The sequence below is a fragment of the Neopelma chrysocephalum genome, unplaced genomic scaffold, assembly GCF_003984885.1.
Source record: "Neopelma chrysocephalum unplaced genomic scaffold, ASM398488v2 Primary Assembly neopelma1_84, whole genome shotgun sequence".
Lineage (NCBI taxonomy): Eukaryota > Metazoa > Chordata > Aves > Passeriformes > Pipridae > Neopelma > Neopelma chrysocephalum.
Genome location: NW_020897746.1, coordinates 7,440,567 through 7,464,513, shown reverse-complemented (window position 1 = coordinate 7,464,513; position 23,947 = coordinate 7,440,567). Strand labels below are relative to the sequence as shown.

General features: G+C 45.6%; 1 protein-coding gene across 1 annotated transcript in view; it reads left to right on the top strand.

The window, feature by feature from the left end:
- The first annotated feature begins 310 nt into the window (after window positions 1-310).
- Window positions 311-23,947, top strand: part of MMD (monocyte to macrophage differentiation associated) — a 41,676-nt gene continuing 18,039 nt past the window's right edge. The window contains exon 1 of the mRNA XM_027691528.1: window positions 311-366. Within this exon, the coding sequence (XP_027547329.1) occupies window positions 326-366 (41 nt within the window). The 5' untranslated portion in view covers window positions 311-325. The remainder of the gene's footprint in view (window positions 367-23,947) is intronic.

Here is a 23,947-nt window from a genome sequence, read left to right as displayed (position 1 = left end):
TCTGGAGATTGACCCCGTTACCTTGAATCTCATCATTCTGGTCTCTAGTTATGTTATTTTGCTCCTAGTTTTCCTGATCTCCTGCGTGCTCTATGACTGCAGGGGGAAGGATCCCAGCAAGGAATACGCTCCTGAGGTCCCCGCAGACACCCAGCCCCCGATCCGGCTGGTGGTGATGCAGCAGGGCTCCCCCGGCACTCGCTGGGCGAAGGGGCTCATCTCCGCCTACGAAAACCCCGCCGACCTGCAGGGGAAAAGGACTACTGCTGTGTGAAGGGACCTGCCCCGGAGCGCCGGTCCTGCCGCTCCGCCTGCCTCGCCTGCGATGTTTACTGCCCGTCTGCAAAAGGATAACGCGCTCACAAGGTAAGTTGAGACGCCGCTTTATTTGATACGGTGCCGTTGCCGAGGGAGTCATTTTATGTCGAGCTGTGCTCCGCATCGATACGAGCTTGCAGTTGTGCCTGCCAGCCATAAAGAGACTAATTTCCATCGGCGCTGCCGCTGCCTCGCAGCCCACTGGCAGTGGGAAGCAGTGACGCTGTTCATCCACTCAGGCACTGATGAGGGGCCTTGGTTCAATCTCGAGTTGTGCCTGGCACAGTTATTTTTGCAGGAACACGGTGCTGTTCAAGGCATCCCACCCGGACGGGCTGAGCTGTGCTGCAGCCTCGGCACATCTTCCTCGGCCAGCAGAGTGCAGATGACCTTGGTGGGCTGTTCCCATCTTCCCAGGGAGAAAAGAAACACTAAGGATTTTAAAAGGATACAGATAGTGTCTTTCTGATAGGAGCCAGCTGCTGGCTGGCTCCTAAATAAGAATTTAATACTTTCCATGTTGTCTGTGAGCTCCCCTGAGGGCACTACCTATACCTACCTACCAAATACCTGCCTATTTTCTGTAGGTAGAACATGAGCTCTGCTCTTACCGGGCACTCTTACCCCTTGCCCACACAAATCCCCTGATGGGATAAAATATGCTTCCTGGAAAAGCTGGGTATGATGTCTCCTGCCCAAGAGAAAGTGTGAAATGGGGTAAATTTCCCAGTAATGTGATACATGAGTCACGGCTGCCATCCGTCCCACTGGAACAGGAATTTCTGACCCTCCATCCTGGCTTTCAGTGAGCATCTCCACATGTCTGATCCTGCCTCTCCCCTCTGAACCTTCCTTCATCTGTATCATGTTGCAGCTGAGCCACATGAAGGCTGTTATTGCATCTCCAGTAAGTCTAATGTTACCTGCATCAGCTCTTGTTATTCTTCCCAGAATTTAGGAGCTACAAGCTCAAGACCTTTTTGGTTCGCAAGGTTCTTCTTCACCTTGCTGAGTTTCTCCCTCTCAGTGCTTAATGGGATGTTTAACACCAGGTTACTGTGTCCCTCTACATAGTGCTCAAGTTCCTGTATGTGGTGCTCTTTAACTGGTGGATTTTAACTGGTTACTAAGGGAAAATTAGCCCTGCACCCCAGACTGTTGCAGGTGTCTGTCCCTTGGGCTATTTTACATCATCTTAATGTGAAGCACCCACAGAGTCCTACAGAAAGCTTTAATAAAGACAGTGAGACTTATTACCTGTCTGTGTCAGGTGGATGACTCACTGGGTTGCAGTGGTCCTAATGCCTTCAGGAGAGGCATTTTAAATACTTCCAGAAATAAACTGCAGTGAATCTGAACCACAATTGAACAAAGCTGTTGGCTGGATTGCATGCTTTGTGCTCCAGCTGGGTAGGAGCTGTCGGCCTGTGCTGCATCCCCAGACGTGCTGGTTTATGAATCAGCCGCAGAACACCCTGGCAGTGGCAAAGAAATCTAGAGAGTATCTTTTCATTTAAGTATATTTTAAGAAAAGGAGCCAGAATCATTAGTGGTTTTTCTTTTGGTTTCTTAATTCTTGTGTGTGAACCCAGGTTTTGTTTTCAAGCTGTCCTTTGCACCCCGGTGAGTTATGGATATGCCTGGTTTGGGAAGGAAGGGTCCTGAGAGCTGGGAGGTGGAGTTAAACCCTTGATATGATGAAACTGGTAATAAATCTGAAGTTGGTGGCATGGTCCTCTTCCACGTATCAAACTGAAATAATTATGTTGAGTGTTGTTTTGGTTATTTAGCAATGAAAAAGTGCAATTAGTCAACTGCAAGTTGTAGCTGCTTTGGCACAACTTGGCAGTGACTAAGCTGCTCATATGTCATGGCCACTGTCACCCAGGCAGGCCAGTGTTGTCTTTCCTTGGGCTCTCCCATCTGCCTTCTATTCAGCCTGTAAGCTCTTAAAAGCTTTTTGTGTGTTCATGTATCATCTCATATGCTAGGAGCCTTCTCTGTGATAAGGGGTCCCTGGCATTAAGGAACAGAAATAATAATCTTTGCTAAGAAGACCTTGGGAGGAGTAAAAAGAGCTTAAAAATATCCCAAAGAGCTGTTTTCTTTGATGGTGTGGTGTCATAATGGCAGCAGAAAAGCTCTGTGGTTCTTTGATGAAGGTCATGCAGATAATGTAACGATTCCATGCCACGTGTGCCATATCATTGCCATGTGTTTGGTTCTGCAATACATGCAGAGACAGACTGGCAAGGCTGGGTTAATAAATACTTTTAGATAGCTGAAATCCTCCTGATAGTTTCCTCTAATGGCAAACCTTTTGTGTACACCCACCACAGACCCCCGGCTCCTTGAGACTCAGTGGGAAGTTGCTGATTTTGGAAGCTGGGCTGTGGAGCTGCCGGTGGTGCCCAGGGAGGCTGGGAGCAGGGAAGCAGTTTCCTGGAGCACAGTGTCCACTCATAAGGAAAATTATCAGTTGTGATAGAGATGGTGGACTCTGCCCTGAAATGTGGAGGCAAAAGCAGCAAATGGCACTTTTCTCCTGATAGCAGGAAGGTAAACAGAGGATAAATCCCCTTCTGGAAAATGAGAAACTAAAGTGCATCAGGACTTTGCCTTCCCCATGGGGGTAAAATGGCTTTCTTAGTTTTGTCTGTACTAGAACAATACTGGAGTATTAAAGCAGTGAGAGAGCCCTGGAGTATGTACCAAGAATTCCAAGTAATCAAGTCACTGCCAGTGAAATTGCTGCTTTGGGGAGGTCTCTGCTACCACGCTTTTTTAATGACTGTGGCAGGATTAATGCATGCAAATGGGCTTTTATCAGGCCAAGCTTGCCAGAAATCAGCCTTGAAGCTGCATTCCCTCGAGTGCTTTCAGTCCTCTGCCACGTCCTTTGAACCACTGTGAGAAAATGGGGGTAAATATTCTCAGAGCAGTTTTGCTATTTTCCCTAAATTGTGCTGTGTAAAACGTGTGTTCCTTGCTGGAATTCACATGGTTTAAAAAGCCTCCTGTGCAGCTCTTTGCACATACTCTGTGCCTGGCTCTTCCAACGCTGTTCAGTCGATCCTGGGTTTGTGCCTTGCTTAATCCTGCCCGTGCCTATCTGTGTGTGCTTTGCCCAGAGGATTAGGCAGCACTTAGGGCTGGGATATCCAGCACAGAAATACTGTTCTGGAGCAGGTGCTGTTTGCAAAGGAGCAAGGTGTTGGTAAAATTGTGTTAGCGTTTATTTAGGAGCAATATGAGTTGGAGAACATCGGATGGACAGGCAAGGATTTAGAAAATACACTCTATTTCCAGTTTTGCCCTTGGCTTATGGGGCTCCTGTTCCCGCTGCTCTTTGCTCCATGTGTCTGCTCTGCATTTATTTTCTCTTGCTCTTCTGCCCTCTGCACTGAGATTTCTCTCTTCTTAGTCATTTATGCAGTTCCTAAGGGGGTTACTATACAGCTTGGCACGCAGGGGATGCACCTGAATTCCACTCTGTGAACTAACCCTGGTAGGTTCAAAGAGAATGATATAAAATATACTCCCACAAAAAATGCCCGGAGCAGGTGGAACAGAGGAGTTGATGAACAAGCCACATTAAATCTGGGCAAACCCTGGACACAGAGCCTTACAACACCTGCTTTGAGTGACCTATGGTCACCATGGCACTGATCTGGAGCTCTGTGATATGGAGGGAACTGAGGGGTGCTGGGAGGATTTCTTGCTGTTCTGCAGGAAGCAGGAATTCAATCTGCACTGGCTCGCTTTCAGTTGGCTTTAGAGCCCTTCTAAAGTCACATATTACTGCTTCTGTAAAGCCTTCATTAAAGGGTTTCACAGAAACAACACAGGGGAAAAAAGGATTTCTAGATTTCTCCAACATTAATTCAAGTCAAACATGTCATTAAATTCCCTGAAAATACATCTTTCATGTGAGCCTGTTCCACTGTAAACATACTATCTGAGCCTTCAGATTTCTTTTTAAAATCCTTAATAAGCCACTACATATGAGTAGAGGATTAGTCCAGACAGACTAACCCATATTCAGAAGAGAGAATTACTTGCCATGCTGTGATTGTTTTGAATTTGAAAAGGGATGAATCTTGTCTCATTTTGCACATTGTTTCATGGTGCAAACGCTCATCCTCTGATAGTGCTGAGTACAGAAGCACAGTAACATGTCCAAGTCAAACCCCTTGGCTGTAAGAAGAACTTTAGAATAGTTTTTACTGCCTAGAACTGCATCACCTTGAGTTATCAGTGATTCAGCTTGTGTGATGTCGGTGCTTTGGTGGAGATGCCAAGAGGCAGGAATTGATGTTGGGAGTTTAATTGGATATACTGTTCTTCCAGCCATGAGCCAGTACAGCTTTGTGCTTAGGGGAGCCCTACAGCCCACTTGCCATCTTTTAGATGGATTAAACCCCAAGTATCTTGAGCTACCTGTGTCCTTTTTATAAGGCAAAGCATCAGGCTGGGTCTCCTGGTCCTGCTCCAGCCCAAATGACTCCGTGACTCCCCCAAGCACTTGACTCCCTGTGCAGAATCTGTCCCGTCAGGTGGGGTCTGGGGATTCAAAGCAAATCCATGTGTCCTGCTGGTGTCCCTGAGGGGCTCCTGCAGCCTGACCTGGAATAGCTGCTCTCAGTGGTGGATGGAATGGCAGCTGGAGCTGCAGCGAGCATGTCACGTGGGGAAGGTGTGAGGGATGAGGGGATGTGTGCTGGACTCTGCTGGTGGCTGCTGCTGCCCAGGAGGGAAGCAGGAGGGCTCCTGGGGCAGCTGTCAGGGCTCTGAGGTAGAGCCCTGGTTCTTCACGCTTGGATGATGGAAAGCTAAATTAATTGTTTATAAATAAACTGCCCTGACATTCACAGCAGAAAGGTATCGGACTTATCAAGAGAAAATCATAGCAGAAATATAAAAAATGGGAAAAGCGGAACAGCTGCCAACTCTGGCTCCTGTTCTGCTCCTGGTTTAGTCTCCTCACTCCCTCCTCCTCCTCACGTGTGCTGGTTTCCTTGGAGACGCTGCTCCTTAGTTTCCCTCTCTAATACTGACGCTGTTTGACATTAACATTTCAAAAAGGCATTTCCACCCTAACGTGACAAACTGGGAGCAGCTTTTGGAGGCAGATCCTTGTCACAAGGCATCCGAATCCAGCATCTGATGGTTCAGCCCAGGCTGTGGATGGGTCAGTCTCATCCCAGATCTGCAGCAGATGCTCTGTGTGGGCAATGAAGCTGTGCCCTAGTTTCTCCATCTGTTAATGGCAGCAATAATTGTTGCACAAGTGGAGTGTTGGGTTGATTTAATTAATATTTATGAAGGAACATGAGATCCTTTCACGGGTGGTGCTATAGAGAAATTGTTAATTATGAATGATTATATATTTGTGTCTCTTCCTGAATGCATAGAAGACCTGGACATATTGTTTAAGCACCCACATTTCACACTCCTTCAGTATTGAAGCTGATTGGGCACATGGTATAGCTCTTCATTATCTAAAAATACACTGAATTTAATTGCTATTGACTTCAGATGAGCAAAAAATACAGGCTTAGCATCCAGCTCTATTTTTAGTAATTGTATTTCGTAAATCATCAATATTTTTTGTAACTTCATTAGGCAATATTTTTCACATTCTATTTTTAGCTCAGCCACTTCTTATATATAAAATAAATGTGCCAGTTCTGGGGCTAAACCTTTCAAGAAAAGGGAGAGGAGGCAAGGATGGAGCACATCCACCTTTGTCTTCTTCGAATGACAAAACAGAGCCCCAGAGTACTGAGGGATTAATGGGAGTTGCCTCAAATTTACTGCTGGAAACTGGGCACGCATTAAACAAATGTAATAAGCATAAAAGGTGTATTGAAAAAACTCATGAGTAGCAGCAGTTGATTTAATGTCTGCACATGCCCTGTGCATTGGGTATGACCACTGTACCTCTTACCCTCCCCAGTAACCAAAAATGCAGCTCTTGATGGACTGAATAGTCCTTATAACAGGTGATTTCTTTCCCATTCTCTGCATGTCCTTCCTCTCTCAGGAGCATATTAAGCATAAACTTGACATAAGTCACACACTTGTCTCCTCAAAAAGAAGAAACCCACTTGTTTTCCTTCCAAGAGCAGAGCAGAGGGCAGCAGCCTTGGCTTGCTGGAGGACACACCTTTCACCCGTCCTGAGCCTGAAGGACACGTGCCTGAGCAGAGAGAAAGGTTCTGTCCAAATTTCAGCTGTACCCCATGGGGAGCAGTGCAGGGCTGTGCTTTGCTCTCTGCAGGGCTCAGGGCAACACCTCCTTTGAATCATTTCTCATCAGCCACCAGCAGCTCTGCAATTTCCAGCCCTGCAGGCAAAGCACACGGGTCACCACGGCAGAGAAGGTGTGAACTCAGAGACACTGGAGGGGAAGAAAAGCTTTTTACTGAGATGGGAATGGTATTTTATCACTTTTCAAGGCAATAGTTTTAGACCAGGTTTACACTGGAACCAGGGTGGTTTGATAATGAATGGGTGGTTTTATTACTAGCAAAATCTCTGCTGCTGACATGATTGCACCAGCAAAAAGCAATTCGACAATAAGCCTTATTTTCCTTGCTGAAACAATGTGTACTGACTTGGCAGATAATCTCATTAATTAATTGAAGCCCTATTTACAGTTGATGGAGAGAGACAGCTTGTAGGGACACGCCATCAAGTCGTTTCTAGAGCAGACAAGGCTCTGTAAAGCTGCATTTTTATTTATATACATAGGCTGAAATGAAAATCGGGGCATCGCTTGTAAAGCCAAGAGTTCTATCCCTGGGGAACTGAATAGAAGGCAAATCTTTGGCATCAGGAGGCTCCGTGTTTGTTTTGGGAAGGAGAGCTGGCAGGGATCCCAATGCTAACTCTGAACATCTGAGGAAAAGGCTGGCTGGAAAGAATTATGTCCTGACGCAGACAGGGGAAAGCCAGGAAATTTGAAGCCAGGACAGAGATTCCAGTGTTAACTCATTCTGGCAGGGAAAAAAATAATTGTGAAGTATTAACACCACGGCCTTGGGACATGTATTTACAAAACATGGTGGTGTGTGAGCTCCTTGGGAGGATGGAGGTTTTCACCAATCCACAGTGGCAGGGGATGGAGAACTGCTTGGACACGTGGGAGGGCTAAGCCATGACTGGAGGAGAAGATATGGCTCATCATTGTCAAATCTGTGTGCTTTTGCAACTGTGTTGGCAGGGTTATTTGGCTTGGGAAGGGACATGCTGCTCCCCTGTTATTGCCTCAAGAGAGCTGAAGGGACAGAGGACCCTTTTTCTTTCCCTCCAACCAATTCTGTCCTGCCAGCAGACCCCGGGGCTTCCCTCCTCTTGTGACTTTGTGTTCTCAGTGTTACAAAAGTCCATCTGCTTCTCGGGGTGACAGTTAAACTGCCACTAGGGCCATGTAAGATATCATCATGGGCTGGTTAATGGGAAACTGTTTTGCAGATGGACTGGCCGCTCTTCCCCTTTTGCAGACAGAAAACGCTTTGCCTTCTTCAGCTGCTGAGGGTGAACGTGTGGGTTTATTTCTTTGCCTGTTTTCTCCTGGTGTGCAGTGAAAGACAGGATGCCCCAGCCTGGGGTAGAGCTCCCCAGAGGAGAAGGCAGTTGTGTTTGAGGCAAGAAGGAAAAGCAAGGTTCCAGCTCTGGCAGGGGGAGGAGGGTGAATGGTGCCTGTTAAAGCTTTCCCACAGGTGACCCAAGCCTGGCCCACAGGGCAGAGCTTCAAAGCACGGTCATGCTGTAGGGCTGCCTTTTCCTGTTTTGTTTAACAGCTGCTTGGGAGGACATGGGTTGTGGCCATGGTTTTTTTGTGCCCTGTCTGCTGGGAAGCGCTCAGGGTTACCTGGAGTCACAGATGTTACAGAAGCCCATTTCCATTTTTTTAGAGCAGATGTCAAGGCATACGTACTGGATGAAAGGGATGAAGGCAAATGGCTTAAGCCCAGGCTGTGCTCTCATCACACAAGGGTGAAGCACCTCTCTTTGTTTCTACATGTAGCAAAGGCTTACCTGGACTGGACCAGGGCCAGCCTTTTCCTATTCCTTGTTTCCAGGCAGGTGTATAGCAGCACTTTCACCTGTCTGTACCCTTGGATCTCCAGGTACTTCCCATCCTGTGCAGACAGAGGGAGTGAAAGCTGGATCTTAGCTGCCTATCCTCAGAGGCCAGTTCCCACAGGATGAGCACCAGGACCTTGTGAATGGCACCATGGCACATCCTGAGCAGGGCCATGTGCTGTGAGTTGGAGCAGTGTGTACAGTGCTGGGAGCGTGGGCAGCTTCCTCTCACTGCACCCTGTTAGCACAGGGCTCCAGAGCATCCTCCTGGGTCAGCAGCATTTTGCCGCTCTCATTTGATTTAAGTGCTACCCCAGATTAGCTCTGCTCCTACAGGGCACTCCAGATTAGCTCTGCTGCTACAGGCATCTGTCTTAGCAGATAAACCTCTGTCGGCCAGATCCGTCGTCTCAAACTCGCGGAATAACCCGCCAGAAGGCAACAAGGGCTCAGATAAGCCCTGAGTTCAAAGGGGCACTTTGGGCTTAGAACTTACACTGTGTCTGATCATGACTTTAACCTGGGATGGGGACAGCAAGTGCCTGAGGTGACCGGAGCAGGACAAGGCTTCGGAGAGAGAACTGGGTTTGTAGGTGCAGCCCTGGCACGGCACAGGCTCCTGCATGTGGTGAAGGCAGAAAGTGCTTTAATATTTTGCCATGGATTTAAAAAACTGAAACCATCATAGTGCATATCTCCTAATAAGAAGATAATATGGAGTGAGAAGCAACTATATCAGCTTCTTTGGTTGTTATACCCATTATAATGTATAATGCATACACCTACACAGGCAGAGACATGTCTTTGTGCACATAATTACAGGCTGTTGCATAAAGATTGCAAATGCTTCCATTTTAACCCTGTATTACAGTATCTTAAATTTGCAGAAGTCACCCCAGCTTGATTCTCATTCTTCACCTCACCTTGGATCACCCTGTTGTCTTCTCCAGAAGCTCAGGGGACAGGGCAGATGATTTGACAGTCAACTGCATAAAGCAACTACTGGCCCAAGCATGATCTTTCTAAAAATCATGTTCTGGGATGCAAGTACAGCACATCATGTGCAGTTGGTGTCTCCCCACAAATCATTGGTCTTTCCATGCTGCCCTTTTGGGATTTCCAGGGGCCAGATTCTGTTGCTCCAGACTCAGGCGTGACCCTGGACCAGGTCTGTGCTCTGCCCTCCCTTTCCCTGCTGCAGGCAGGAGTTTACTCGAGGTAATTCAACAGGATTTCAGTGGAAATACCCAGGGGTGACCTAAGTGCAAGCTCAATGCAGCAGAGGGGCCCAAATTTGCATGGATACAACCACAATTACCATTTGGCTGCCACACTTCAGAGCCCGTGTCCTGCCCTGGATGTGCTGCCCGAGTTTTCTGCCATCCCTCCCTGCTTTCAGGTCCAGCCGCTTTCTGACTGTTGGTTTTCACACTCCCTTTGTTGCTCTTTGTACAACAACACGACCACTAATTGCTCCAGCTAATTAACTGTTAAAAGACAGTGGCTTGGTCCTCAGATCCAACCCATGGATTTGAGGAAAGCTTTCCTGGGAGACAAAGGCAGTTACAGCTGTGAACACCCTAAACCCGTGGCGTCAGAGCTGCACCCGGGACAGGTAGCACCTCACTTTGTTTCCCCTTTGAGGCCTCGAGCAATGTTTTTTCTTAGTCGAAAGTCAGGATGCCTTGTAGTGGACAGATGGTGTTTTTCAAGTGGAGATGGGATAAATGAAATCAAAGATCTGTTTCAATTCGAACTAAAATAATTTGTCTAATCAGACTGTCTTCCCCTGGCATCTATCCATGGAAATACAAACCACAAAGTGGCAAGCAGCAGCTCTGGATTTTATACTTGAGTCCCTCCCTAAGGACTGAGTGTGCTGTCCAGCACAGATCTGGGTTCTCAGGGCTCTCTTGCTTTGTTTGATGTTTGGTGCAACAGCAAAAATTGCTTCTTCATTTCTTTTTCATTTTAGTATCTCCCTAAAGCATCTCATTCTCTGAGTAACTTTGCACCTTCACAACTGGAGTCCTGATGTACCCCCACAGAACCTCCATCCAGAGGGGATGTGTAATGCTGCTGATACAGCAGCTCTGGCTGCTCTGTACCCAGCCAGGAGCAGCTGCTGGTAACCAGACTCTTGTTTTTGTCAACCCAAGATCCCGTTTCAGGTAGACCTGTACACAAGCTATAAATCATCAAGTCTTTTCTTTCACTGCCATTTGCATATAAGGTAAGAGCAGTCCTACTTTCCTTTGACAGTGCAGTAATTTATCATTTGACAGTGTTTTAATGAAAACCCTGCCGTTCTTCTCCCTGGAATTGGAGAATCAACATTGCAAAGAAGTCCTTCCTTGACCTTTCCCTGTTGGCCACTCCTGGAAATTAGAGTGTCTTCATTTTAATGAGCTCAGAGGATTGGGGAGTTGCAAGAAAAGGAAAATCGACTTCAAAAATACCTAACCTTCTCCTGTGAATATGTCAGGACACGTTTTTAGATACAAAGCTCTTAACCTGAACAGGCTTGTTCTCTCCTTATTTTATGGCTCCTCCAGCCGAGCTGTTTCTTGGCTCCTATGGTTTATGATGCAAGGACATGTTTACTTTGCATGAGGTTTGTTGCAAAATATAGCCCAGATCTTCAGCTGGTGTAAATCACCCCTTTGCTCCCCTGTCCATTGCTCCTGCAGTCAAGCCTGGGTGGCAAACCCTGGGTGCCCTGACTGTGTGTGTGTGGATATACACACACAGAGACCTGTGTGATATGGGAACACCTTTGCAAGGCTTCCAGGAGCTGTGTCTAACCTGGCAATGCCATTGTACAAGTGAAATGAAAGAGCTTGTAAACAAAACCAAAATATTTATTAGTGGTTGATAACACTCAGATTAATTTTGAGGGTTTTTTTACCAAGAAGTTTCAAAACTGGCTGCCTTTCAGGTGTGGAAAAATTTCCTTATTTTACACTTTTTGTTGGGTGATTTCTTCCAGAACTAGTGTTATGGGGTCAATCAGATCTCAAGCCCAAGCTCCTGGCTGTGGAAACACTCCTCTGTTTTACCAACCTGAGTGCCTGATTAGAAATCCAGTCTGCTCTCACAGCCAAGGGAGAGGGATGGGTACCTCCAGAGGGAATTCAGATCTGAGGTGGATTTAGTTTCCTCTGAGGTGACAAGGCACTTCATTTGGGTTCAGCTGAGGATAACATAGGTTTGGTCTCTGCTGTACATTTTGGGTTTCTGGTCCTTGATGTGGTATGAGCAGAGGTGTGTGGAAAATCCACTGCAGCTCCGTGTCTTAGAACATGCTTTGTGTGGGAACTATACATTAGAATATGTATAGGTTTGGAAGTTGTGTAAATAATAGTTTTCTGCAGTACTACACACGTGCTATCTTGCACACATATTTATTTAGTAGTAAGACGGAAAGCTTGGAAGAGAACCATGTTTGCACAGGGCTGTAATGGCAGAGGTTTCCTTCTCATGTCTGTTCAGCACATAATGGAAGTTGATATATAGTGGAAAACCTTGAGGAAAGGTAATTTATTCTATCAGTATAATGGAAAATCTGTAGGAAAGGTAATTTTTTCTATCAATGTCAAATACCCACACAAACCAGTATGGCTCTATATTCATATTTGCAGAGTTTATTTGCACAAACAGTGGTGAAGTGAACAAAAAAAAATAAACCATGGTGAACATAAAATAAACCACGCTGGAATATGGGAGGAGTGTCAGCAAAGCTGTCCTTGCTGCTGCTTCAGTGCATTTATCCAACATTAGTGCTGAGCATTCCCAAACTGGGACTGAACGGTTTGGTTAAAGGAGAGCCAAGGAGGAAAAGACAGTGATTATTGGTTGTGAAACTGGGGCAAACTCTGGAGCAGCCATATGTGAACATTGCCATATGAAGGGATGAATGTGCATATACAAAATTCCCTCAGGCCTTAAATCACAAAAGTCTGGCTGCAACAGGCAGGGATTGCTCTGCAGAGCAGAACCTGCCATCAGCCAAGGGCTTCTTTGATTAAGGATGGCTTTAAGTTGGCTGGTTTTAGCCCATTTTTAATAACTCCTTCTGCAGGGCAGCAGAAGATAGGGCTCGCTCTTCCAGTGCTGCCTCAAGTCCCACCATATATTGCAAGTGATTGCAATATTTCCTTGATCACACCAAAAAACGTTTGCCATAGGTGATGGTTTCTCACTGTGTCCTGTCCAGGGAGCTGGGCGACATTTTTCCAAGTGGAATGGTTAGTGGAGACCAGCTTTGCCATTATAAAATGAGGAAAACAGCTGTAGTTTTTGCAGCCAGGTAGCTGAGCGTGGTCACCCCCGAGCAGGGAGGTGGTGTTACGCTCACCTGGCTGTGGCACGGTACCAATCAGACATGCCCGCTCTCCCCAGGGATTTTACAGCCGTGGAGCTGAGGCACGTTAATTATCCTGCCGTCACAACAAACCTTCCTCCTGCTCTGAGGACAGAGCCGCTGCTCGGAGCTGGACTCGGGAGCTGGAATAACAGGGCTATGTGAGGTCAGGGTGGAGGTGAGCTGGCAGAGCTCCCCGGGGCAGGCACAGAGTGGCTGCTGCATTCCCATGTGCTTAGCTCAGGCTGCATCCCCTGCTATCGTGTCCATTTTTGACAACGGAAAAGAGCAGCTTTGCCGCCTCCTGTGCGTGAATGTTGACAGAAGGATGGGCATCGTCCCAGTCACCTCTGAGCTGGGAACTCTCAAAAATTACCAGCGGGCACAGACACACCACGGCCTGTGCTGTGACCAGCCCTGTCTCAGCAGCATGGTATGGAGGGGTTAGGGTGGGAACCCCTGGAGGGGCTCATCCTCACAGAGCTCCAAACCCAGTGTAAGATGACTGGGATGCAGTCCCTCATCCCTCATGGGCTAATCTGTCCCTCACAGGTGCTGGGACTGAAATGGGGATGAGCAGAACTCATGTCTTCATGCTGCTGTTCTCCATCCTTCCTCCATCAAACTCTCTTTGCAGAGAGTAAATTGTGACCAAAACAGATACTCTGAACTGCCTGAGTTGTGTTTTTACATTTCAGTCTTAAAAACAGGACTTGGGACATAAAGCTGTGCAGCCAAACAGCTGGAATAAAGGTCCAGAGAGCAGACCTGGCTCCCACCATCTGCACTGGAGTCACAGCTCCCAAGACAGGCTGAGGATGTGCCCTCCAAGCCGAGCAGAATGGCTGGTTCATTCCTGCCTTGCCATGTTTAGTGTAGGACTGCAAAGTTTAACAGAAAGTCAACCTTTTTGGCAGCTTTTTATTGCAGGGACAGGAGAGGGTTTATGTGAATTGGATTTGTGAAGGCAGTTGTGCAAATATTTGTTCTCTGCTCCTTAGCAGCAAAGGGATGAGTACAAACAACATCTCCATTTAAGGTCCCACTCACTTGTTGCAAAAGACTTGATCCAATTTTGGTCTTGTTCTAGACCTCCAGCTCGGTTTGCAGGTTGTGTAACGTGTAGCTCAGCCCCCACTCCACAGCCCTGAGCAGAGGCAGGAGTTGTGACAGAGTTGTGACAGATGGAAACCCTCCTGCACAGGGAAGAGCTTTGATCATGGCAGTGGCTGTGAAAAGGGCATGTTTAGGATCCCCAGTCACCAGTACAATTCCATCTACAGCTCAGGTTATGACAAGCATCCATCTGCTCCCCACGAACACGGGATCTAGCCAGGAACACCCAAGCAACAGGCAGGGGGTTATTCACTCAGTGAGGCCTGGCTGCTCCAGGGAGTTCTCTCCTGTGGGCACTGCATCAGGAGATACTGTTCTTACTGTAGGGGAAGAAAATTCTAAAGACAAAAAAATTCCCAGCAAAACTTTAGCAAGCGGATTGGGCGCACAAGTTAGATTAGGGCTGCTCTGTAAATGACCCAGGATCAGATCAGATTATCGAGACTGCAGTTTATAAGACCTCTCCCTCCCAGCTGGGATTAAGCCCTAGGCCACATATTGAAAAATGAAATATAGAATAGCTGCTCCCAAAGTGGGTGTAGACTATCCAGTGCGTGATTTTTCCCACAGGAAAAATGCTGTTTGATTACGGCATTAAATACTGTGCAATATTAGACATACAGAAAGGCTCCCTAATGTTAAGGCCTCTGATTTTGCAACTTCAGTACTAGTCTTTTATGCTGTAGGTGGAGAGATTCTCTGCTTAAAAGTGTTTATTTTTAAACCACCCCTTGTGCTGTGGAGAACAGGTCTCTGCTGTGCCCATAGGGAAACTGTAAGAAAAATATCAGTTTGAACAAACTATCTTGGATGATTCCAAAACGATTTAGTCTTAAATTTCCTTTTCGTGATTTCATATTGAACTTTTATCATCACTGTAATTCAATATTAATATTTTTAAATTGACGTGCAGGAAAATTTCTGGCAGTTGTTTTTGGTAGATTCCCTATTAATGTCTACTTAACTGGAGACAGAAAGAGCCAAGCACACATTTAATTATGGAGATGTCTGCATGACAGCATGAAATCTCAAATGAAAAAGAAACACTCTTTTAATATGAATAATCAGGAGACTTAAAAGTACCGGTCTTCTTTAAATAGCAATATATTGATGACTAAAAGCAGCACTTATGTCTAGTGCACTAGACAGCCTGGAGTTTAACAACCATTTATTTTAACCTTCTATGCTGCAGGAATGCAAGGGGAGCATCCCTCAGTTTGTGTGGGATTGATGTCACCATCCAAAGGTTGGGCCCCTGCCCCCCAAAACTCCAGAACAAAAGGAGAGAGAGATGAGCTCCTCCAGAGTATCACCTCTCCTCTGTTGAGGGACATCTTTCCTCGAAGGAGATGCCTTCTTTTTTGTCTTGAAGGGCGGGCACTAAAGAGCTTTTAAATGGTTAATGTTAGTGAAAATTTACCCAATATAGCTCTACTGGCAAAATATGAGAATTTGGATTTCCACTGAAAAGCTGAAAGTGCCTTTATAAATTTCTGATCAAAAGGTTGTCATTTTGACTGAAACCTCCACAGAGGTTTCCCCAGTGCCAGGTTGCTGATAGCTTTGGGGTTCTTTCCTTCAATTTAAGCAGACTGCTGTTACAAGCCTCCAGTAAAGTTCTGAGGAGCTGGAAGCGGTTCAGAAACCACCGTTCCTATTTACATCAGATGTGAGGCTGCTTGAAATGAGCCGTGGGCAGCCGATAAGAGCAGTGCAGGGCACAGCTGCCAGCGGGGTGAGCCCAGGGCAGGGCAGATGCCACCGCGGTGCTTTGCTGTGGCACGCGCCGGGTGAGCACCACTGTGCCTTCCCCACCCTCACCCTCACCCCAGGGCCGCACCTCACCCTGTAATTTATAAAATTGGTCCTGCTAAAACCAAGCAGAAAGGGGCAGAGTGCTGTGACCTCAGCCAGGAGGAATGGTCCGAGCGCAGCGCAGGAATTCCTGGGCTTTGATCCGCTGCCAGCGCCGCGTCCCCGCCACGGGGGAAGCTACTGAGGAAACAGATTTTGAAAGCGTGGCCTCTCTCCAAGGCTCTGCGTTCCGTTCCCAAAAATGTGGCCTTGCAATCTTGCACACGAGCTACAGATAAGAAGGTTATAATGTCCAGGGCTGCAGAACAAGGTTAAGCCCCGGTGAGGGTTCCTGCTCTCCTCTGGATAACCAGAAGCAGCTCAGAAGTGACAGGGAAGGAGCAGTTTCTGGAAAGCCACGCTCTGTACACACAAACACCTCTATTTCAGCTCTTCCTCAGGGGCATTGCCTGTTTACTGATATTTTTCCACCTACTTCTACCTTGAAATATTGCTACTGAGCCTCAAAACCCAGGAATCGGGAGGATGGGAATTTGCTGTCTGAGGTTCCAATCTTGAAAAACAGGTTGAGGGACTCCTGTGCCCCTCTGGATTGTTGTTTGTCCACTCGGTGTGCAACTGGCTCCCAAAAACCTACTAGGGGCTTTTTGTTCCCTTTAGGCCTTCCATCAATTATGTGATGGGTCAGTCTCATTTGTGTGAGTCCAATCACACAGTTACATCACTGGAATGCTGTAGACTTTTATCCACCACAGCAGGAAGAGAAGTCAGGTCGGGGTCTGTCTGAAAACTTATCCCTTCCATCAAAGATAACACAGTTTATAACTCTAACTCAAGGACAGACTGAGAATTCAGTGGATGGTGGATGCAAGGCCTCACAAAGGTAGCCAATAGCAGTAACATTGGTTTTGCAATCACTCTGTTTGGAGCAGAGTAGACAAATTTGCACTGGAATCAAACCTCTTGATGCCCCTGTCTCTCTTGCAAGTCCTCTGACCTCTCAGCAACTTGGCCTGGCCACCAGTGATTAAATGTTACATCCCAAGAATTTCCTGTCAGCCAGAAGGGACGTGGTGAAACAAAACTCCCTTTACTCTTTGTAACATACCCCAACCAAGAGAAGGAGTTTTGTCCTTGAATACCAGAAGTTATTTCTGCAGAAACAGTGAAAAAAACCAGTCTCTAAACATATCAGGGGAATTGCAAGTTAGATGATCACTTGGATCTTCCTGTCCCTTCCAGTCCCTCCACTCCCTCTTCTCAAGGCTAACAAGCATTATTCAGATTGGGAAACATGGTAGGGACAGTGTACCTGATGTTTGTCAGGCTCTAGTAAAGAACATGTTTATTTTCCTTCCGAATTATATTTGTAAATATTTATGAACCAGAGAAAAAAATGGATTCATGTTTTATTAAGTCTGTTTACAAAACCTAGAAGAGCTGAGACAATGCTGTGCATTACAGATGCTTTCTCCCTTTCCAAATGTATTTAAGGAACCTACAAAAAATAAAACTAGCAGGCTGTCAGCAAGCTGCTTTGGGAGGAGGCTGGCAGGAAGGGCAAAGGGAGTTCACAGGCTGCTGGGCTCCTCACAGCCCCTGCCAGCGAGGCCGAGCTCCCGTGCAGCCGGTGCTTGGTGACCCTCACGGGGCATTCAGGCACCTCTTCAGTGTCACTGCCTTATGAAATTCATCTTGATCTTCCTCTCCTATATTTGTCTTTTTTTCCAAACTATTGAGAAAACTAAGTATCATTTTAAGCTATGACACAATAATAAAAAATAATACAATTCAAGCAAACTTACCTCAAAAATCTCAAAATGAGACACCGTCCCATCACAGTAAAATTTCAACTATTTAACCTCTGGCAAGAAATCAGTTTGTTTTCTTTTGCTAAATATGTTTAAAATCTCTGAGCAGTTCCAAGTGGGATGTAGAAATCATTTCCTCTCAGATGACAAATGACAGGCTAAATTCCACCCACTCTGTTCACTTTGGCCTGACCTGGAGCTGATAGGAAACAATGAGCGTCTTTCCGTTAACTTAAATGGATTTTGTGTCAGCCCCATTAAGTAACAGCTTATTTCCCTTCATTGATTGTGATGTCAAAGATGAGGTATTAAGAGTGATTATGGATGGCAGACACGTTCACAGAGGAAAAAAACCCAATGGTGGGAAGAAGAAAGGAGAGTAAAGGTTTGTGCATGTCAACATTATAAACATTGATTAAAGATGGTTCCACCGTGGAAAGGGATTTAAACATGGAACTGCTTCATTCTGGCTTTGGTATAAGTGTGAACATTTTTCATTTACTGTTTAAAAGGCAAACATTTGGGGGTATATAAAATATTGGGGCCAAAGATAAATAATTCAGTCCTGCATGGGTAACAGGTTGCCTAAAAGATCTTCAAAAGCCTCCACTTCTGGAGGCCAAAATCCAACATCTGCGAGAGGGAAAAAATGGTCTTTTTTTACCCCATGAGTGAGGTCAAAAGCTGGTGATGGTTTTCTTTGCAGCCACAGTGATGAGACCCCATCAGTGCAACTGGAGGATGGGGTGGAAGACTTGGTGCCTTAGAATCTACTGACACTGAGAGTATCTACTGTTATAGTACAATCAGAGTAATTCTTTATTCTCTGTTGTAGACTTCCTAAAGGCAGCAACAACATAGAGTCTCATGACTCTTATTCTTCTGGTTTAAGAATCTAAACTGTGATTTTTTTTAGGTGCTCTTCACGGTACGGTCCAAACTGAACCTGAAGGCAATGACAGCTGCTTAGTTCCTGAGTCAGGTTGTCCTGATTCGGCCTTTTGTATAAAATTCTCTTTATGAGTGAATTTTACCTTTGCATTGCCCTTTAATAACCCCCTCCTTGTCTGTTGGCCAAAATTACATACTGATTTCTGCTGGAGGAACTGATTCATGTTCCAGAGGCTATGGGCCTCCATCTTTTTATGGTGCAATTACTAAAAGCCAAACTCCCCTGACATTTTTTAGTTCTAAAGAAGCCTTGAAATCTAGCACCTCTATGACTAAAGCTTCCCAAAGGAAAAGCTACATAATCAATATCTGAAACCAAGACACTTCTGTATTTTTTGAAGTAAAAGTTCTCTTCAGTCATCAACAGACTTGATTCATCTGATGACTCAGAGTTTGTGCAGCTGGTCCAAGGCCATTTCAGAGACTGAAAAGTGCTGCTTTTCTCTCCCTCTCTAAAGACATGATCTTTTCTCAGCTACATGAAGCACCTCCTGCCCTTGTGTCAGCTTCTTCCTCAAGGAGAAGGTTATATTAAGAACATGCCACCAGGAGGAATTTGGTTGAAAAGATGGATTAATATCAAATTTGATCTTCTTTGGGTTTTCCAATATGCATTTTGAAATCTATGTCCTTTTGTTTACTACTGGTAATGCAATACATGGCAGGACTATTGTTTGATTCACAGACCAAATGACTACAAAATAACATTTTGCCATTCTTTTCCTGCAATTAAACTTCAATAGTCACATAGATAATCATAGTATAATTTCATGTCTGTCTCTTGTTTAGGAGCTTAAAGCTCATTGATTTGAAGTCCCTAAAGCAGATACATTCTCTCTACATTTTGCTTTAAGTTTTCTAAAAATCAGAACTTACATTTTCTGCACACATTTAGGTTTTATTTTTATTATAAAATTCCAGCCTCCCATCAAATTTTAAAATTCAGCCATTGCTCTCAAAGCAGTTCAATGGCTCAGTTCACAGGTAATTTAAATAGTCAATTTTAAAACATCACTCTCTTCTGAGTTTAGAGCTTTCCCATTAATTGCTGTCATATGAATGATTCCTATTGACTTGAAGTACTTCGGTGTTATTCCCCAAGGTAAGTGTTTATTATCCCCACAAAATCTTGTGGGTTTGTAGCCATGAAAAATACACTTTCCTCAGAAATACTGACAAAAGAGAAACCTTCAGCAGAATTTGACATTTCATTATCTAGCCTAATGTAATCTAATACAAGGCCCATTCCTCTAAAACTCCTTGTTTTACTTGCAGGAGGTCTTTCTATTATATTAGTGGCAATGCTATAATCCCATTTCAGGTCAGTGCTGGCACAAGAGCTGGGACACCAGGTAAATATTTGTGTTTCAACATTTCTACTGCGAATGGCTGTCTATGCCAAGGAGCCAGCCCTTCTTAGATACCTGTGTCACCCTGGAAAAGTTGTCCAGGCCAGAACTAATTCCATTAGTGTTTGGAAAGCTATTTATAAGCCTGCCTTCCGTGGGATGACCTTATTAATTAGACTGGGAGAAGGCTGAGGGAGGGAGAGGTGCTGGTTTCACAAGACCATTGACATGCATTTCAGTAAGTGATGCTTCTCCTTCACACTCCGCTCAAAATGACTGTCAAATAAAGCAGAAATCTGGGTCAGTTTGCAGCAAGAAAAAAAAAAAAACCAACAGGTTCCTCATCCTGGTTCAGACCCAGAGTGTAACTTTTCACAGGGTAGCTCTGCTGCCACGTCCTCAGATGTGCTAACAAAGCCCAAACCCTTTGTTCTCTAATTCCAAGGAAGGGAAAGAGCTTTACCACTAAAGCTTCTAAATCAAACCTTAACCAAACCATCCCCTTCCTCCTTTATCATGCACGCCGCTAAGACAGGAAGGCTGGATCCTCATATTCTGTTTGTTATGAAGTCAAAAGAAGGCAGAAGGGTATTTCTCTCCACCCTTATTTACCAGAAATGCTTGATTTACTCCCCGGTGTAGAGTGGGAGGTGGAGAGGAGTTTCACCTGTCAGACTCGTTTCCTTTGCCTCATTAAGGCTCTGTGCTGCTCAGCTTCCTTTACCTCCCCACTGCATTAAATTGGCCAAGAGCTCCCCGTGTGCTGTCCTGCTGCCTCCAGAGCGAGCCTGTCACCACTGGCAACTCCAAAAAGTAAGTACCTGGGAATGTGAGCGATGTCTTGTCACTAATACATCCGTTTTGGCAGCTGGGGAGCTGCTTCTCTGTTATCTGTTTAACAAATCAGGAGACTTGTTATTGTGCAGGCTCGTAATAAGAACTCGTCTGTGCCAAGGGGCCAGAAGAAACTCAGCTTTTGTGTGAGGTGTTTACTTTTATTAAGATAACCTCCTGAGAGGATTTCATTCATCGCTTGACATCTCATGTGGCAATTAGATTTTCATCTTGGGTGGGGAAAAGGAAGCTTTTGGCAAGTCCTTGATATTCGTTTGATAGATTTGTGCAACCCAAGACAATTTTGCAATGCAGTGAAAACTACAGACCCCACTTGTGTGTCTCTCTTTGCATAATGCTCTAAAGGCATTTGATGTCTGACTCAGAAATTATGGCTATGTGTGACAATTTAATGCTCATAAATAGTCCAAGAGTACAAATTTCTCCATCCCTAGACAAGCAGACAGTGCTTGTGAAGGGCCAGCAGGAGATTCTGCATGGGTAAAATTTGACCTAGAAATAATAAGGGCAAACCACACGGCTCCTGTGCTCCTGACTGTCAAGAATTGCAATTAGGAACAGATTTGCTACGTGAACACCTCTTATTAGGTGCCAAATGGGAGTCTGTTGGGTATCAAACTGAGATTGCCTGGTTCACTTTGGACAACCCATTTTACAAATACCTCACAGCCCTGATCAGAACTGAATTCTCTTTCCCAGTGTAAAAATAATAGGTTAAATGTCTTATTAACGAGCCCTTGGCTGTTCATTTTCAATGCATCACTCCTTCCAAGCACACTACCTGATTGTGCCCCACAGCAGGGATGCACTCAAGTAAGAAAAGTTCTTCCATCTTCTTGTAACTCTGACTCATCTATTAAAATTCTGGCTGAGTGCACCAGGACATATTTCTAGTCTTACGAACATTTTTAATCAAATGGACTTTGGGTATTCAAAGGCTCTTTTATACTTTGTGAGTAATCAAACTAATAAGGTTTTTCTTCCTTAATTTTGTATGCTTAATGCCAATTTTTAGGATTTAGATTTAATGGTTCTGTGGTCCATAATAAGGGGTTTCTTTTGTTGTGATTTTTTTTAAGGCATTCTGATTAAATAGATCATCAAAAGCAATTACAGAGATGAGTTCAACAAGAGTCACTGGTACTAAAAATATGTTCTTGGTCAGGACTGCTCTAACAATATGTGTGCTGGGTAATTTAGTGCTCTCCTAAAGAGACACAGACATCCAGTTCAAAATCTTCCAGTTTCATCACCACTGTCAAGATGGTTGGGGGTCTTCTTAACCTGGTTCCACTCAGTCAGGCTTCATGATAAGAGTGTTCTTACTTTCATTCAAAGTAAACAAGTTTGAAACAGTGATTATTTTTATTAACTGTATCTTGAATCTGTACATCTTTGATGGAACAGGAAGTTACACCCATTTGAGACCTGTGACCACAGAACAAAGGTGGAAAAACAGGCTTTGAAAACTGCGAGGAGAAAAACTCTCTGTGATGCGTTTGCTGGTAGATCAAATGTCCAAGGCAGCATGGAAGGAAATGAAATGGGAGTGGCTTGGGAAGAGACAGAAGAAAGAGTCAAAGAGGGGCAGGGGGAATGAGAGAAGATGGAGACAAGATCTAACGACTCCCTGTGCCCCTTTGAAGGTGTTGGCACGTTCATTTTACAGGAGTCAGTCCAGGTTTTTATCAGAACCTCAAAGCAGCGGCTTTCCAGTCACGGTGTCCACACTGTCACATGATCCCAAATGTTTTTACAGCCTGAAAGTGCCAATTACTGGGGCAGTGGCCGAGGAATGCAAGGATGAGTGTGTGGTACTGAGCAGGAAGGGAGCTGCAACACCACAGGTTCTACCTCAAAATAAAGCCAGGATATTGGGATACTGCTGACTCTTCAGCTGTTCAAATGTAGCTGCGTGTGCAGGTCTGGGCTCTTCAGTCACATCCTCAAACTTGGCTCCTTTTGGATTAACAGGTAACATAAGCAATATGAAACCTTATTATCGGTGACACTGTTAAATCAGATGACAGATTGTACCAATTTATTAACAGCGATACCTCAGAGATTAATAGATGTGTTTCTCAGGGAACCAGCTTAGCTCTGCGTTTCAAGGGCTCTCCTTTCCAGCAGCAAGCTCTACCTTCCCCCTTGAGCAAAGCTGAGCCAAGTGCCTGACTTCTGGCCCAGCCCCAGTTGTCCTTGCAGCAAGCCCCTCTTGGAGACAACCAAAACCTGCAATTTGTACCTGAAGAGCTTATTCCATCCTGAAACTACAGAATCTGAGGGGCAATTCTTGCCATGGCAGTTTGCAAAACTGTTACCACTGAATCCTTTGCTCACTTCTGGCACAGAGGAAGAGTTGGTAAATGGGACTGAGGGCCATGAAGGCCATGAAAAGTCAGATTTAGCCTGACATCCAGCCCAGTCATGATGCTCACACTTCCCTCTGCTGCCTGTGGTGGAGGTGGTTACCTGGCAGAGGTGACATGCTTGGCTGGGGAAATGACTTACAAACCATGGCAGCAGCAGCCAGCAGATCCCATCTGTCTCAGTCCTGCCATAAAAGATGTTAACACCGGGTATGGTTTATTTGTCTAAACCTGTGGTTTGCTTCAGTGTTCCTCTACTAATCGCTTTTGTTGAGGGCTGGAACCATTCAAAATCCCACTGTAAACAAGATCTTAGATTCTACAACAGGAGCATGAATAGAATGTGATATTCTCCTAATTCATGCCCTGATTTGTACTATACGAGGCAACACCACATTCATCTTACGGAAACACGCTTGACGTGGTCCCTTCACGTAGTGGAATAACCCTTGTTTGGAAGTTTGGTTGGAGTAGATAAGATTACAGTGTACAGGCAGGGGAACTCAGCTAGTCAGGTTATCACAGGCAGTCTCAACACTGGGAGCTCGATTCGGAGTAAATAACCCCCCACGCAGCTTGATGTGACATCAAAGCAGGAGTGTTTTGCTGGGCACCTCCACAGCGGGAGGGACCCCACGGGCAGGGGGGTGAGGACACCCGGCTCAGCCGGTGCCGCATCCCTTGTGGAAGGGCTCCTTCAGCTTCCAGGCTTTGAGGACCAGGCGCGTTGCCACCGCCAAGCCCTCATCTCGTGTGGGTGAACGAGCCAAGACAATGCGATTCCACCGCCATCCCCCGGTGCCGTTCCATCCCGCCGCGAGGCTGCGGGACGAGCTGCCGCATGGAACCCTCAGCGCCGACACGGCGGCCGTTGTTCCCCGGCACCCTCACCCGGCAGCCAGGCCG